General features: G+C 43.3%; 1 protein-coding gene across 1 annotated transcript in view; it reads right to left on the minus strand.

Annotated features, from left to right (window-relative positions):
• Window positions 1-13,675, minus strand: part of FRMPD1 (FERM and PDZ domain containing 1) — a 128,230-nt gene that overhangs the window by 24,421 nt on the left and 90,134 nt on the right. Inside the window, exons 5-8 of the mRNA XM_066604441.1 lie at window positions 12,499-12,544; window positions 5,997-6,101; window positions 4,259-4,354; window positions 2,509-2,634 (exon numbers count right to left, since the gene is read on the minus strand). Coding sequence (XP_066460538.1) covers window positions 2,509-2,634; window positions 4,259-4,354; window positions 5,997-6,101; window positions 12,499-12,544 — 373 coding nt within the window. The remainder of the gene's footprint in view (window positions 1-2,508; window positions 2,635-4,258; window positions 4,355-5,996; window positions 6,102-12,498; window positions 12,545-13,675) is intronic.

Below are 13,675 nucleotides of genomic sequence, written 5' to 3' on the forward strand. Positions count from 1 at the left end.
GTGGGCCCCCCGAAGAAAAGATTGATGCCATGCATAGACATTGAAAAATAGGTATTCAGGTGACTGCATTTGCCAGGTCTCCCCCTACACAAATGGACATATTTTTACAAAAATATACCGTATATGAACACATTTACGGACTTCCATCCCACTAAATCTACTTGATCAAATAGTCTTTTTTAGTTTTCTATCTTTGTTTAGTACCTGTAATTTTTTATATTGTGCACATGTATTATATTGTACATCATCACTGGTGCCAACAAGGGGCTCAGCTGGGTATCTGTTGAGTTTTTGTGTGGCATTGTGCGGCATTGTGCTTGAGCCAGGCTGGCACAGCTTGATGCCAATGTTCTGCCCAGCAGGAGGAGCTGCTTATTTTTTACCAGTCATAAACTGTTACAAAAAATTGAAATGCTCAGATTCAGACAATGGATAGAGAAATGGCAAAGCTGCTCTTAGCTTTGTTATGTAGAGAACCACCATGATGCAAGATTCAAGGTTATCTGGGCCGAGCCTAATAATTCATTTTTATCCCATCTGGTAGATGTTATAAACATAGAAGCAATCATTTATGCAGTTGACTTGGGCTGGGAAACCAGTAGGACTCTACTTTGTGGTAGCCAAGTAATGTTTTAGGAAGCGGGAAGATAGGCCCAGTATTAGATAAAAACTTAATGTCTAGTTCACATTAACCCTTTCCAATCCACTGTCTGACGTCTTCCAACATTCTGATTGAAGCCTGTACAGCTCTGATGTCGGAAGAAGTCCGGCAGGGTATTCATACTGTATATTACTGGCCGTTCTGTTGTCGGGGGGCCTCTCTGGCATTTCACATACTGCACTACTAGGTCTAGCCAGCAGATGGTGCCATTGCAAAATGGCAGAAAGAGAAAGCCCCTTAGGCAACCCTGAATCCAAAATTGGATTGCAAAGCATTAAAACATTGTAGGCCACATTTACAAATACATTTACCAGTTTTTGGCATAAAAAAGGTGCAAATGTTTGGCAAATTAGCAGCTTTTTTGCTATCTGCGCTGGCCTCGCAACTTTTCCAAAAAGTTTCAGAAACTGGCATAAATTATACCAGAAATATATGCCAGATTAGACACGGCGTACATTTTTGAAAAGACGCATGGACCTGCCGAGATGCGCTGAATACATGAAAAGTCATGTGCCTCTTCATGTATTCAGTGTATGATAACCAGAGAAAATTGGACTAAGCTCAGCATCAGAAATGCGGGGTTTAGGAAATTTCCCCCTGTGTGTTTTGGAGCCTTTTGGACCTTTGCTGAGATTGATAATGGGATGTTTGTACCAATCAAATCTGCCTAAATTAATGAAAAAAAATTACTACTAAGCATGTGGCACAGACGTTTGTGACATGACTGCTACTACGCTGCTATTTTTCTTTACTGTCAGCTCAGTGCCAAGTTGAGCGATGTCTGCCAGTCTGGTTGCTAAAGGTAACTTTACACGGGCCGATATTCGCCCCAAAAATCCGCTCAACTGCCGGCCTGCGTACACTCAGCCTCCAACATTCAATCTATGAATGACTCCCGTTTACTGTGAATGGAGGCGGGTGGCCAAGAGCGATCTCTGGCCTGCTCCGCCTCCATTATCTGACAGACTGTTGCCCCTGGGTAAGAGCGATAGTCGCTGGGACTGTTGTTGGGTGCTTATGCGCCCGACACTTGTTCCATGTGAAGGTTCCTTAAGAGTACGCTGCCCAACATCTAGTCTTTGGAATGAGGTTGCTAAACAACCAATCTGTCTCCGACTATACGACTATTAGGTTTAACGCAGAATTACCACCAAATTGATGGCAGTGAATAGGCAAGTGGGTTTAGCATACAACTTAAACTAACACCAGAATGGTCTCTACTGGATTATCAATACAGATGTGGCAAGAGTTGGTACTGGAGAAAAAGGGGACACCATGCCAGGGACACAGTCAAACTCAGGCTTAGCACAAAGCGAGATTCACGCGGTTGTATTGTGAGTTGCACCTGAAATACTCAAGAGCAATAACATAAGACAATATATGGACAAGCCATATTGGTGCTGCAGACTGCATGTCCTATATTCATCAGTGAAAATGGACGAAAATAAGACATGCAGCAATTTTTTTTGCACCTGGACTATTTTTCCATATGGAAAAATTGCTCATTTGTTGTTTCGCCTCATGGCCTATAATGTAAATGTAAAATGAAATCTGAAATAATGGCTATGTGAATTGGCCCTGATGGGTGATAGATTTTACAAGCTACGTCATACAAGGAAATCTAAATACAGAATTTTAAAAGACAATGAAAATATTACCTGCAGTATATTATATAGTAGCATAGTAACATAGTATTTAAGGCTAAAAAAGCCCCCTGTCCATCCATTTCAGCCTACTACCCCCCAATGTTGATCCAGAGGAAGGCAAAGTAACCCCAAAGAGTTAGAGGCCAATTTTCCTAATTTTTTCCTTTCTTCTAAATTCCTCTACAAAGTTCTCAAACTCACCTGTTCTATAAGTTCTTCTTCATGAAGTAGGTAGAGCTTTGAGATATTATATTGCTCTTCTAGAGCTAGTGCAAAGTGCTCAATTATATTGATTGAAAGCTTCTCCTTGAGGGTCATAAGGATATCCTGAAACATTCAAATATTGTAAGCAATTACTGTGCCATAATCACTAATCTAGACTTCAGCAATAATATTCTGTAGCTGCAACCCCAACTTTTATATCAAACACCATTCTAGTCTACATCGGTTCCTTCAATTACTCCTTTGGGTGCATAATTCATTTGGGTGGTCAGGGCTCCATGAAGACAAATCCAGTACTGACAAAGAGAAGAGATCTTGATGTTTATGGCCAACTATAAGCATTCTGTCTCATTGTGGAATTGTATGAGATAAAGGTCTCTTATTCCCAAAAAGGATGACATTCTTATCTATTGCGTATATCTGGCATTACCTTTATTTTCATTTACAACCCAAATTCCAAAAATAGTTAGGACACTGTGTAAATGTAAAGAAATCTAAAGACATAAGAATACAATGATTTGGAAATCTCATCTAACCTTATTTTATTCACAATAGAACATATCAGAAGGCCTAAGGGACTCATCTTTCTATTGCATCTTGTCTGATGTAGAAGTCTAGCTGCTCAGCAGTCCTCGGTTGTCTTTGTCAGATTTTTCATTTCATAATGTGCTAAATGTTTTCTATTGGTGAAAGGTTCGGTTCAGCCCCAGACTCTTCTTCTGTGCTGTTGTGATGGATGCAGTATGTGGTTTAGCATTGTCTTGCTGAAATATACAAATTCTTCCCTGAAAGAGACGTTGTCTGATGGTGGTATGTGTTGTTCTACAACCTCTATATACTGTCAGCATTGGTGGAGCCTTTCAAGATGTGTAAACTGCCCATTCCATAGGCACTAATGCAACCCCATACCATCAGAAATGGAGGATTTTGAACTGTGTGCTGATAACAGGCTGGATGGTCCCTCTCCTCTTGAGTCCACTGGACAAGGTGTTCATGGTTCCAAAAAATTTTTCCAAAAACATGTCAACATTTCTAGATTGTGCTGATACATGGCTTCTTCTTTGCATGATACAGCTTTAACTTGCATTTGTGGATTATACGGCGAACTGTGTTCACAGACAGTGATTTCTAGAAGTATTCCTCAGCCCATGCAGTAATTTGCATTACAGAATCATGCCTGTTTTTAATGCAGTGCCGCCTGAGGGTCCATAGATCTCAAGCTCCAGTATTGACTGTTGGCCTTGTCCACAAGAATTTTTCCAGATTCTCTGAATCTTTTGGGTACTGTAGATGGTGGGATATTCAACGTCTTGTCTTCTGAAAGACTCTGACTCTCTAACATGCTCCTTTTATAGACAGTCATATGACCTAGCAAGAAATTTACCTTTTAGCTGTTTTTTTATTAGTACCACTTACTTTTACAGCCTTTCATTAACTCTGTCCCAACTTTTGTGAGATCTGTTGCTGCCATTAATTTCTAAATGAGTTATTTTTTTTAAAATGAAATGGAAAAATGTCTCCCTCTGACCTTCCGATATGTTCTATTGGGAATAAAACATGGTTATATGACATTTCCAAATCATTGCATTCTTTTTTTCTTTACATTTCTGTACATTTTACATTGAGGTTGTAGTTTATTTTAAGGCTGTCTACGTTTTCACTGTCTAACAATATTAATAAATCTGCCCCATAGAATACCATATTAAATAATATATACATCTGCGTATACCTTAACAGTTGTTTTCTTCTCAAATTTAAATGCCTTTGTCTGACCATTCTCCAAGTAGACTTTAAGGACATTAGGCATAAACAAAAGTGAATTCCCCTGAAAAAGAGCCGCATTTTAGAAACATACAAGATATTGGACTAATACTTCAAAATTCCTCTGAAGAGCTGCGATGCCATTAAACCAGATCACAGAACATGATGGCAGGAAATGACACAACAGCAAATGGATAAGAGCAAAGGTCCATGTTTTTTCTGGTACGTTTAGTTTTACAGACATGTCATAGAAAGTCATTACACAGAACACATCATGCTGGAAAAACAAACCAACTCCATGGACAGATTTACCCCAAGCCCCCAATTACAAACACACACAACATATACTTCTACACTGGATAGTTGTCCGTAGCTTAAGCCCCCAACAGTCATCCAAACGATCAACACGCTTCTGCCCACCCACTTCCATTCAGAGTAAACAGGCAGTCATTCATAGATGATCGACTGTCTGTTTACATGGATCAAACGTTGCTTGGATTTTAGGTAAGCTGAACACCAAGCAGCTCCGATAAATGCCCTGTCGGGTCCTGTGCTTCCTTGGGACATCGGTTACACATACCTGCTCTCTTGAGCGATTACTCAGGCGACTGTCATCCCATGTAAAAGTAACCTAAGACCACTTTCATAGCATGACAATCAACCTATCAATGTGCTTTAGGTGTGTGGGAGGAAAGCCAGAGTGCTTGGAGGTACATATAAACTCTTTGCAGACCTTTAGGGTGAATTGTGCACTCTGGAGCAGGCGTCCACCTCCGGATTCCACAGCAAATACTGCCCATAGCATGCAGTGCAAAAATGATTCTTCATGCACACAAGCGGAAGCCAATTCTGGTTTCTGCTCACAAATGAAAAATCGCATCATGCTCCATTTTTCTGCGGATTCCACACAGACGGCTTCCATTGAAGTCAATGAAAGCCGTCTGACCTAAGAGCCGTCCGCAATTGATATTGTGGACGGGCCGTGAAATCCGCTGGAAAAGCAGGAGTTAAAAAAAAAAAATTGACCCACCGCAGTACAGAAAGAAGAAGAAAATACAAGTACGTACGGATGCTGGCCGGGCACAGGGTCGGATTCTGCTGCGGGCTCCCACATGCAGAATCTGACCCGCAGGTGTGCATGAGGCCTTACTTTGGTCAGATTAAAACCCAGGACCCCAGTTCCTTTTATTCTATGCAAATAAGGCATAAACTGGCTATTTACATACAATACAAGTATCCTGTTTGTATGGTTTGTTTCAAATGCAGAAAAATAAAACCCACTATGGCCCATTTAGACACAACGATTATCGCTCAAAAGATGTCTTTTGAGCGACTTTTGAGTGATAATCGTTGTGTCATTTACAACGCAAGCCGAGCGCTCCGTCCTGGGTATGGAGAACGCAGCTGGACCGCTCTGTTCTTCATACCCAGCCTGTCATCAGGGAGCGGGATACAGCTGAAACAATAGTATCAGCTGTATCCCGCTGTGAATCCCTGATAAGGCTCATCGTCAGCACGCTGAAATACAACGGTGAGCAACGGGAGAACGAAGACTGCGCGATGTCAGTACAGGTACACACAACGATTATCACCCAAAAGACGGCTTTGAGCGATAATCGTTGTGTCTAATTGGGCCTTAAGAGTACATTCATACATGGATGAACCAGCTTATGCAGTTGCAAACATTTAGATGCGAAGCTACTGACCTGAGTGAGACCGTTCACAATCACTTCTTCAGCAAACCTCACTTTCACTGGATTGCTTTTTAATCGGGCTCTTTTCTCTGCTGTAAGGAAGGAGGACTTGGGACTCTGCATACGAATAAGAAAATGTGTTTAATAGGGTTTACACAATAAGGTCGGGGTCACAGAAGTGCGAGCGCATTTGGGACGCGTAGTTGTGCAACGTGCGTTGCTTATTTGCACACGTGTGCGCTTTAGTGTACATTTTGCACTCACAAATCATGCGCAAAAAGGCCAAAGCACGCTCCCATTCATTAAGATGGGCAATTAAATTAATTAGTCCAATATGTGTTATTTTCATGCGCAAATGCGCAGGAAGGTAGAGCATGCTGCGTATTTTTTTTTGCACAAGCAAAGTGCATTGGTAAATACGCTGAAGTAAATGAACCCATTCAAATCCATGGGTTCTATTCACTGCATATTGCGTGCACAAAGCGCTGTGCAAATGTGTTCGTGTGACACGGACCTAAGAAGGGATGACTTGGGACTCCGCTTATCATTGTAGTTGGAACTCATAAAACAGGGAATCTGTCATCTACTTTTAGCCCTGTGAGCTAAGCTTATGGACTGAAAGAAGGTGACCCAGTGCGTCTGGGGATGTAAGTGTTATACTTACCTCCTCATTCTACCCTCAGTGTGAGCGCTCATAGTCGCTGCTCAGTGCATTGAGCGGCGCTGCTAAGGAGTTCAGCTGTTCCAATTTTATAATGGACGGACTACTCTGCAGCACTGCTCAATGCATTGCAGCGGCAGCGTCCAGTGCCAACACCGGGGGAACGACGGGGAAGGTAAGTACAACACTTACATCTCTGGACTCAGCGGGTCACCTATTCTTAGCCTATAAACGTAAGGTACATTTACACACCAAGATGATCACTAGAGATGAGCGAGCGTACTTGGAAAAGCACTACTCGCTCGAGTAATTTGCTTTATCAGAGTATCGCTGTGCTCGGGTCTGAAGATTCGGGTGCCAGCACGGAGCGGGGAGCTGCAGGGGAGAGCGGGGAGGAACGGAGGGGAGATCTTTCTCTCCCTCTCTCCCGCCCGCTCTCCCCTGCTCCCCGCTGCGACTCACCTGTCAGCCGCAGCGGCACCCGAATCTTCAGACCCGAGCACAGCGATACTCGGATAAAGCACATTACTCGAGCGAGTAGTGCTTTTCCGAGTACGCTCGCTCATCTCTAATGATCACTCAAAAGATGGCTTTTGAGCGATCATTTTGCATAATCTACTAATTGGTACTAATGCCTATTAATACCAATTAGTAGCTTGTGAGCTGCCAGGAGCTGTAATCAGGGAACAGACCACCTACTGTTCTCTAAATAAATTCCATTTGTTCTGCCATGCTGAGACATACATAGTAACATAGTAACATAGTATGTTAGGCTGAATGAGGACATTGTCCATCTAGTCCAGCCTGTCTATCCTACTTTGTTGATCCAGAGGAAGGCAAAAAACCCCAGGGCCAGAAGCCAATTAGCCCTTTTGGGGAAAAAATTCCTTCCCGACTCCCTAATGGCAATCAGACTGTTCCCTGGATCAACCCCTAATAGTTCCTACCTGCCTGTATACCAGGATTGACACTTCACCTAATATTTATATCCTGTAATATCCTTCTTCTCCAGAAAGACATCAAGTCCCCTTTTAAACGCCTCTATGGATTTTGCCATCACCACTTCCTCCGGTAGAGAGTTCCATAGTCTCACTGCTCTTACAGTAAAGAATCCCCTTCTATGTTGGTGATGAAACCTACTTTCCTCTAATCGTAGCGGATGTCCTCTTGTTACCGTCGTGGTCCTGGGTGTAAACAGATCGCGGGAGAGATCCATGTGTTGTCCCCTCATGTACTTATACATAGTTATTTGGTCCCCTCTTAACCTTCTTTTTTCTAGAGTAAATAGTCCCAATTTGGACAGCCTCTCTGGGTATTCCAGTCCCGTCATTCCATGTATTAGTTTGGTTGCCCTTCTTTGAACCCCCTCCAATACCGTAACATCTTTCCTGAGCACCGGTGACCAGAATTGTACACAGTATTCCATGTGAGGCCTGACAAGTGCCTTATATAGTGGGAGGATAATGTTCTCGTCCTTCGCCCCTATACCTCTTTTAATGCACCCCAAGACTTTATTTGCCTTTACAGCAGCTGACTGGCATTGGTTACTCCAATTTAGTCTATTATCCACTAATACCCCTAGATCCTTTTCCATATCACTTTTCCCCAGCGGTACCCCATTAAGTGAATATTTGTGACATCCGTTCCTCCTGCCCATGTGCATAGTCTTACATTTTTCAACATTGAACTTCATTTGCCATTTTTCTGCCCAAGCCCCCATCTTATCCAGGTCCGTTTGCAGCCGCACATTGTCCTCCGTTGTATTAATTATATTGTATAATTTTGTGTCATCTGCAAATATTGATATTTTGCTGTGCAGCCCCTCTATTAGGTCGTTGATAAATATGTTGAACAGAGTGGGGCCCAAAACTGAACCCTGTGGCACCCCACTAGCGACTATGGTCCAATCAGAGTACGCACCATTTATTACCACCCTCTGCTTTCTATCATTGAGCCAATTTTTTACCCACTTACACACGTTTTCGCCCAGTCTGAGCTGCCTCATTTTGTATATTAGCCTATTATGTGGCACGGTGTCAAAGGCTTTAGAGAAGTCCAGATATACAAGATCAATAGTTTCTCCTAGGTCCAGCTTAGAGCTTACTTCATTGTAGAAACTGATCAGATTTGTCTGACATGAGCGACCCTTCATGAATCCATGCTGGTGAGGAGTTATTCCCTTGTTCTCCTTGAGGTACTCATCGATGGCGTCTCTCAGAATCCCCTCGAAAATTTTTCCCGTTACTGAAGTGAGACTTACTGGCCTGTAGTTACCAGGCTCACTTTTGCTCCCTTTTTTGTAAATTGGAACCACGTTGGCAATGCGCCAATCCAATGGTACTACACCGGTCTTGATAGTGTCTAGAAATATTAGGTAATGTAATCAGCTGTAATCAGAGCACAGCATGCGGTCCGTCTTATCAGCTGTTCTGCTGAAGGATGGATTTCATGGTGAACTGAAAACTGTCAAGCAGAAAACTAAAAGATGGGCACATTTACATGCAACGATTATCACTCAAAAGACGACTTTTGATCGAATTCTGAGTGATAATCATTCTGTCTAAATGGGCCTTTAGCTTATAGTGATAAAAGTAGGTGACAGAGTCTCTTGAACTACTATACAATGCAAGGCACAATTATAGGCTCAGGGAGGATTATTTGTATTGTTTATTGATTTTGTTAATTACTTTGTATTGGGTAATAAAGTAACGTAAACAGAAGATCCAGTCTGTCTTGTCTGTCAATGACAACTAGGAACAATAAAGCCAACCATAGACATGAGCTGGCCGTCTCCGCAGTCTAGCCATGCTCTGCATAAACATACATGGTTAGATCAGCCGAGCGTACATGTTTATTTCAATGGAGAGATCAGCGGCTATCATGCATCACTGACAGCGCTTATCTCCCGGAGAACAAAGGATTAGGCATGTCAAAAATCCATGTCTGTCTAAATATGAGAAAAGCCATCTTAACTCGGCAGCGCTCAGGCTCAGGCTTGTCTTTTCTCTGTACCATCCAAAGTAATTTTGCTAAGGATAAAAGTCTACTCTAAATGATGGGATTGTTATCCCTGCAGTAAATTTAATCTACTCCAGCGCTGTAGATGGCAGCAATTAAACGGTTAGGTCATAATGCTTTTCATTGAAAGCATTTCTGTATCATTTACAGTCTGGTAACTCGATTGTCCCAATCTTTAATGAACAGTCAGACTGTGATATTACAGAATGACTTGTGATTATTACACCTGCACTTAATGGGCTCTTCCTACCAGAGTCTGTATATCACTGTTACATAAATGATGGGTCAGGAGAAATGCTGCTCCTTTGCTGCAGGTACTTGCAGCTTGATCAAGGATATGTGCTGCACAATCATGGCAAAATGTAAGTTCGCCTTAAAATACAGTTACAATTTTTTCCTTTCATTACTAGTAGAGCTGAGCGAGCCTGCTTGGATAAGGCAGTTACTCCAGCGAGCATTGCTATTCTCGAGTAACTGCATTCTCATCCGAGCAAGCTCAGGTAGGTCACGGGCAAGGGGGGGGGGGGGGGGGAGTGAGAGAGATCTCTCTCTCTCTCCCCCTCACTACACCCTGATCACCCCCGCCGCTCCCCCCCCCGAGCCTGCTCGGACGAGAATGCAGTTACTCGAGAAGAGCAATGCTCGCTGGAGTAACTGCCTTATCCGAGCATGCTCGCTCATCTCTAATTACTAGTAAACTCTTGCCTCTGAAAGGAATAGAAACTCAAAAGAATTAAAGGGGTTTTCCAGGCAGCGCCTACTGGGATATATCAGGGTCGGAGTGGAAGCTGCTGTTCCGCCCCTGTGTGGTGGCCAGTACTCGTAATTGCAGGTGCAGCTCTCATGGAAATCAATGATCCCATTGATTTCAATGAGAGCTTCGCCTGCAATTACTAGTGTCGGCCACTACACAGGGGTCGGAGCAGTGTTTCCATTCTGACCCTGATGTATCCTGGTAGGCGTTGCTTGGCAAACCCCTTAAGGCCCAGTATCAGTGTAGCGGAGCCTTTAAAGCGAACATGTCACCAAGTTTATGCTGTCCAAACCACAAGACAGGGATGTCTATTGCCCCCGTGGATGTGCTATCCTGAAACACTGTTGCATTTCACAATACATATATTTTACAGTTTGACTTGGAACGTCATAGAGGCGTGCTGCTCCCGGCTCTCCCTGCATGCTGCATGCAGATTGACAGCTCTCTCCCTGCACTTCGCTGCTGCCAAGAAAAAACAGCCATGATGAAGCAAAGTCCTTTAATGGATGACGCATCTTAGCGCCGAAATGGGGCTTTCTTCAGATCATATATAGGGAAACGAATACACACAGGTTTTTAAATGATGGGAAGCGCAAGAAGGCGGGAACGTCCGACGTCAGCAACCAGGAAACACCACGTCCCTCACACAAACGGAGAAGAAAAAGCAAAAATGTAATGACTAATAACAGTATCAAAACATTAAAACTACATAATTCAGTACAAATATAAAAACACTAATAAAAAATTAACAAAGAAAATAAATAATAAATACTATAAATGTAAATAACAAAATATTGAAATAATGAGAAATAGGAAGAGAGCTGTCACAAAGGAGCCGCGGGCGGGGAGAAGCCAGCTCTGTTCCAAGTCAAATTTTAACGTGTTTATTCTGAAACGTGAGAGCATTTCAGAATGAAGACCCATTTAGATAAACCGAATGTCGGGCAAACGATGCCCGACACTCGTCCCCGTACATACTGGTTCCCGTGCTGCTGCACAAGAGCTAGTATCGTTAGCTCACAGCACGGCTGCTGGAGGAGATTTCTCTCCTCGCTCTCACCCGCCCCTCTCCATTGACTTAACATAGCATCTGTTCAGTACTGAACAGCTGCTATTTACACTGAGCGATCGGCTCATCGTCTATCATAGCCACCATGCAGCATAAGTGGGGTTAAGCACTTCTGTATGGCCATATTAATGCACTTTGTAATATACATCGTACATTAAATATGAGCCATACAGAAGTTATACACTTACCCCTTCCGGTGCTGGCGTCCCCGTCTCCATGGCTCCGTCTAATTTCAGCGTCTAATCGCCCGATTAGACACGCTTGCGCAGAAGGGTCTTCTCCCTTCTGGTCGGTCCGGGCACGAGCGGCGTTCTTGCTCCGCCCCCTTCTACGCGTCATCGCGTAGCTCCGCCCCATCACGTGTGCCGATTCCAGCCAATCAGGAGGCTGGAATCGGCAATGGACCGCACAGAGCCCACGGTGCACCATGGGAGAAGACCCGCGGTGCATCGTGGGTGAAGATCCCGGCGGCCATCTTGGAGGAAAAGAAGGAAGAAGTTGCAGAGAGGGGATTCGGGTAAGTAAAAAAAATTTTTAAAATTTCAACATATCCCTTGGGTTTGTCCTGCGCTGAACGGGGGGGCCTATGCAAAAAAAAAACAAAAAACGTTTCGGCACGGGACAACCCCTTTAAGTCAATGGAGAGGGGCGGGGGAGCGCCAGAAGAGAAATCTCCTCCTGCCGCCCCGATGTGAGCCAGCGATACAGCACAGGAGCGAGGACACACAGGGGTGAGTGTCGGGCATCGTTTGCTTGTCGTTCATCCCGTCTAAATGGACCTTAACACATCCGCATGGTGATAGATATCCCTGTACTGGGTTCGTGCTGTTTGTGGTTCGGGCAGCACGAACCCAGTGACAGGATCCCTTTAAAACTTTTTCCCCCCAACATACAATAGACCAAAAGTTTTTATTTGTAAACTCTCAACAAGTATCTTTCTTCTGTTTTATTTAGCAACAAACCAAGGACTGATCTACCAATATACATAAATGTAAAACAGATCTGTATTTACCGAAGTACCCCGCAGTACTGTTATGGTAACAGTGTCCCCTGAATCCCTGTAATACAAACACAAATGGTCATACGCTGGATCTGGGATGACAGTACAAACATACAATTTTTCATAAAATTACCCCTAAGGCCCCGAAATTTCACTGCGGATTCCAGGCTGAAATCCACACCATTTTAGCAATCTCTTGAATGCTATGGACATCTTCGCCAAAGTTCACATAGCTTGGGTTTCTCCATATTGCAGAAAGATAGGATTTACATGTCCCTTCCTGATGCTATTTCAGCAGCTCCCTCTAGGGGGCAGATTCAGACGAGTGAGACGTGACCCAGGGGACTGGAGGAGCCAGGAGAAGATGTGGTAAGAATACTGACAGGGGAGGAATAGGTAGGTATTGATGCCTTTTTTCCTAATGACAAAACCCCTTTAATGACATTTAGGTAATGCAGAACAAATTGGACATGCTGAGATTTTTTTCACATTCATAAAATAGCTCCTCTGAATGCCTCAAGGCAATCAATGGGGTTTTGTAAAAAATACGCGCATAATATGGACCACAAATACACCCGTGTGAATGAGCCCTAAATGTGTATCTGCATATAAATCCACAGCCTTCAAAATTCCTTTCAGACTCTAATCTGGCAATCGGAATAATCCCGGATCACCGACCCTTCTGAAGTAATCAGTGATATAGCATGTAACATTGTAACACTCAAGAAAGGCATCCAGGCCCCTCTTGTACTCTGTTAGTGAGTTTGCCATCACTGCTGCCTCAGGCAGAGAGTTCCATAGTCTCACTGCTCTTACAGTAAAGAACCCTCTTCTATGTCGGTGTAGAAACCTTCTTTCCTCTAGATGAAGGGGGCGCCCCCTTGTTACAGTCACAGTCCTGGGTATAAATAAATGATGGAAGAGATCTCTGTACTGACCCCTGATATATCTATACATAGTTATTAGAGCGTCTCCTGATTACAGTCCTAGGTATAATAGATGATGGGAGAGATCTCTGTATTGTCCCCTGATATATATATATACATAGTTATTAGAGCGCCCCCTTGTTACAGTCCTGGGTATAATAGATGATGGGAGAGATCTCTGTATTGTCCCCTGATATATATATATATATATATCTATACATGTTATTAGGTCACCCCTCAGTCGTCTTTTTTCTAAACTAAAT

Source organism: Eleutherodactylus coqui, chromosome 5 (genome assembly GCF_035609145.1).
Source record: "Eleutherodactylus coqui strain aEleCoq1 chromosome 5, aEleCoq1.hap1, whole genome shotgun sequence".
NCBI lineage: Eukaryota > Metazoa > Chordata > Amphibia > Anura > Eleutherodactylidae > Eleutherodactylus > Eleutherodactylus coqui.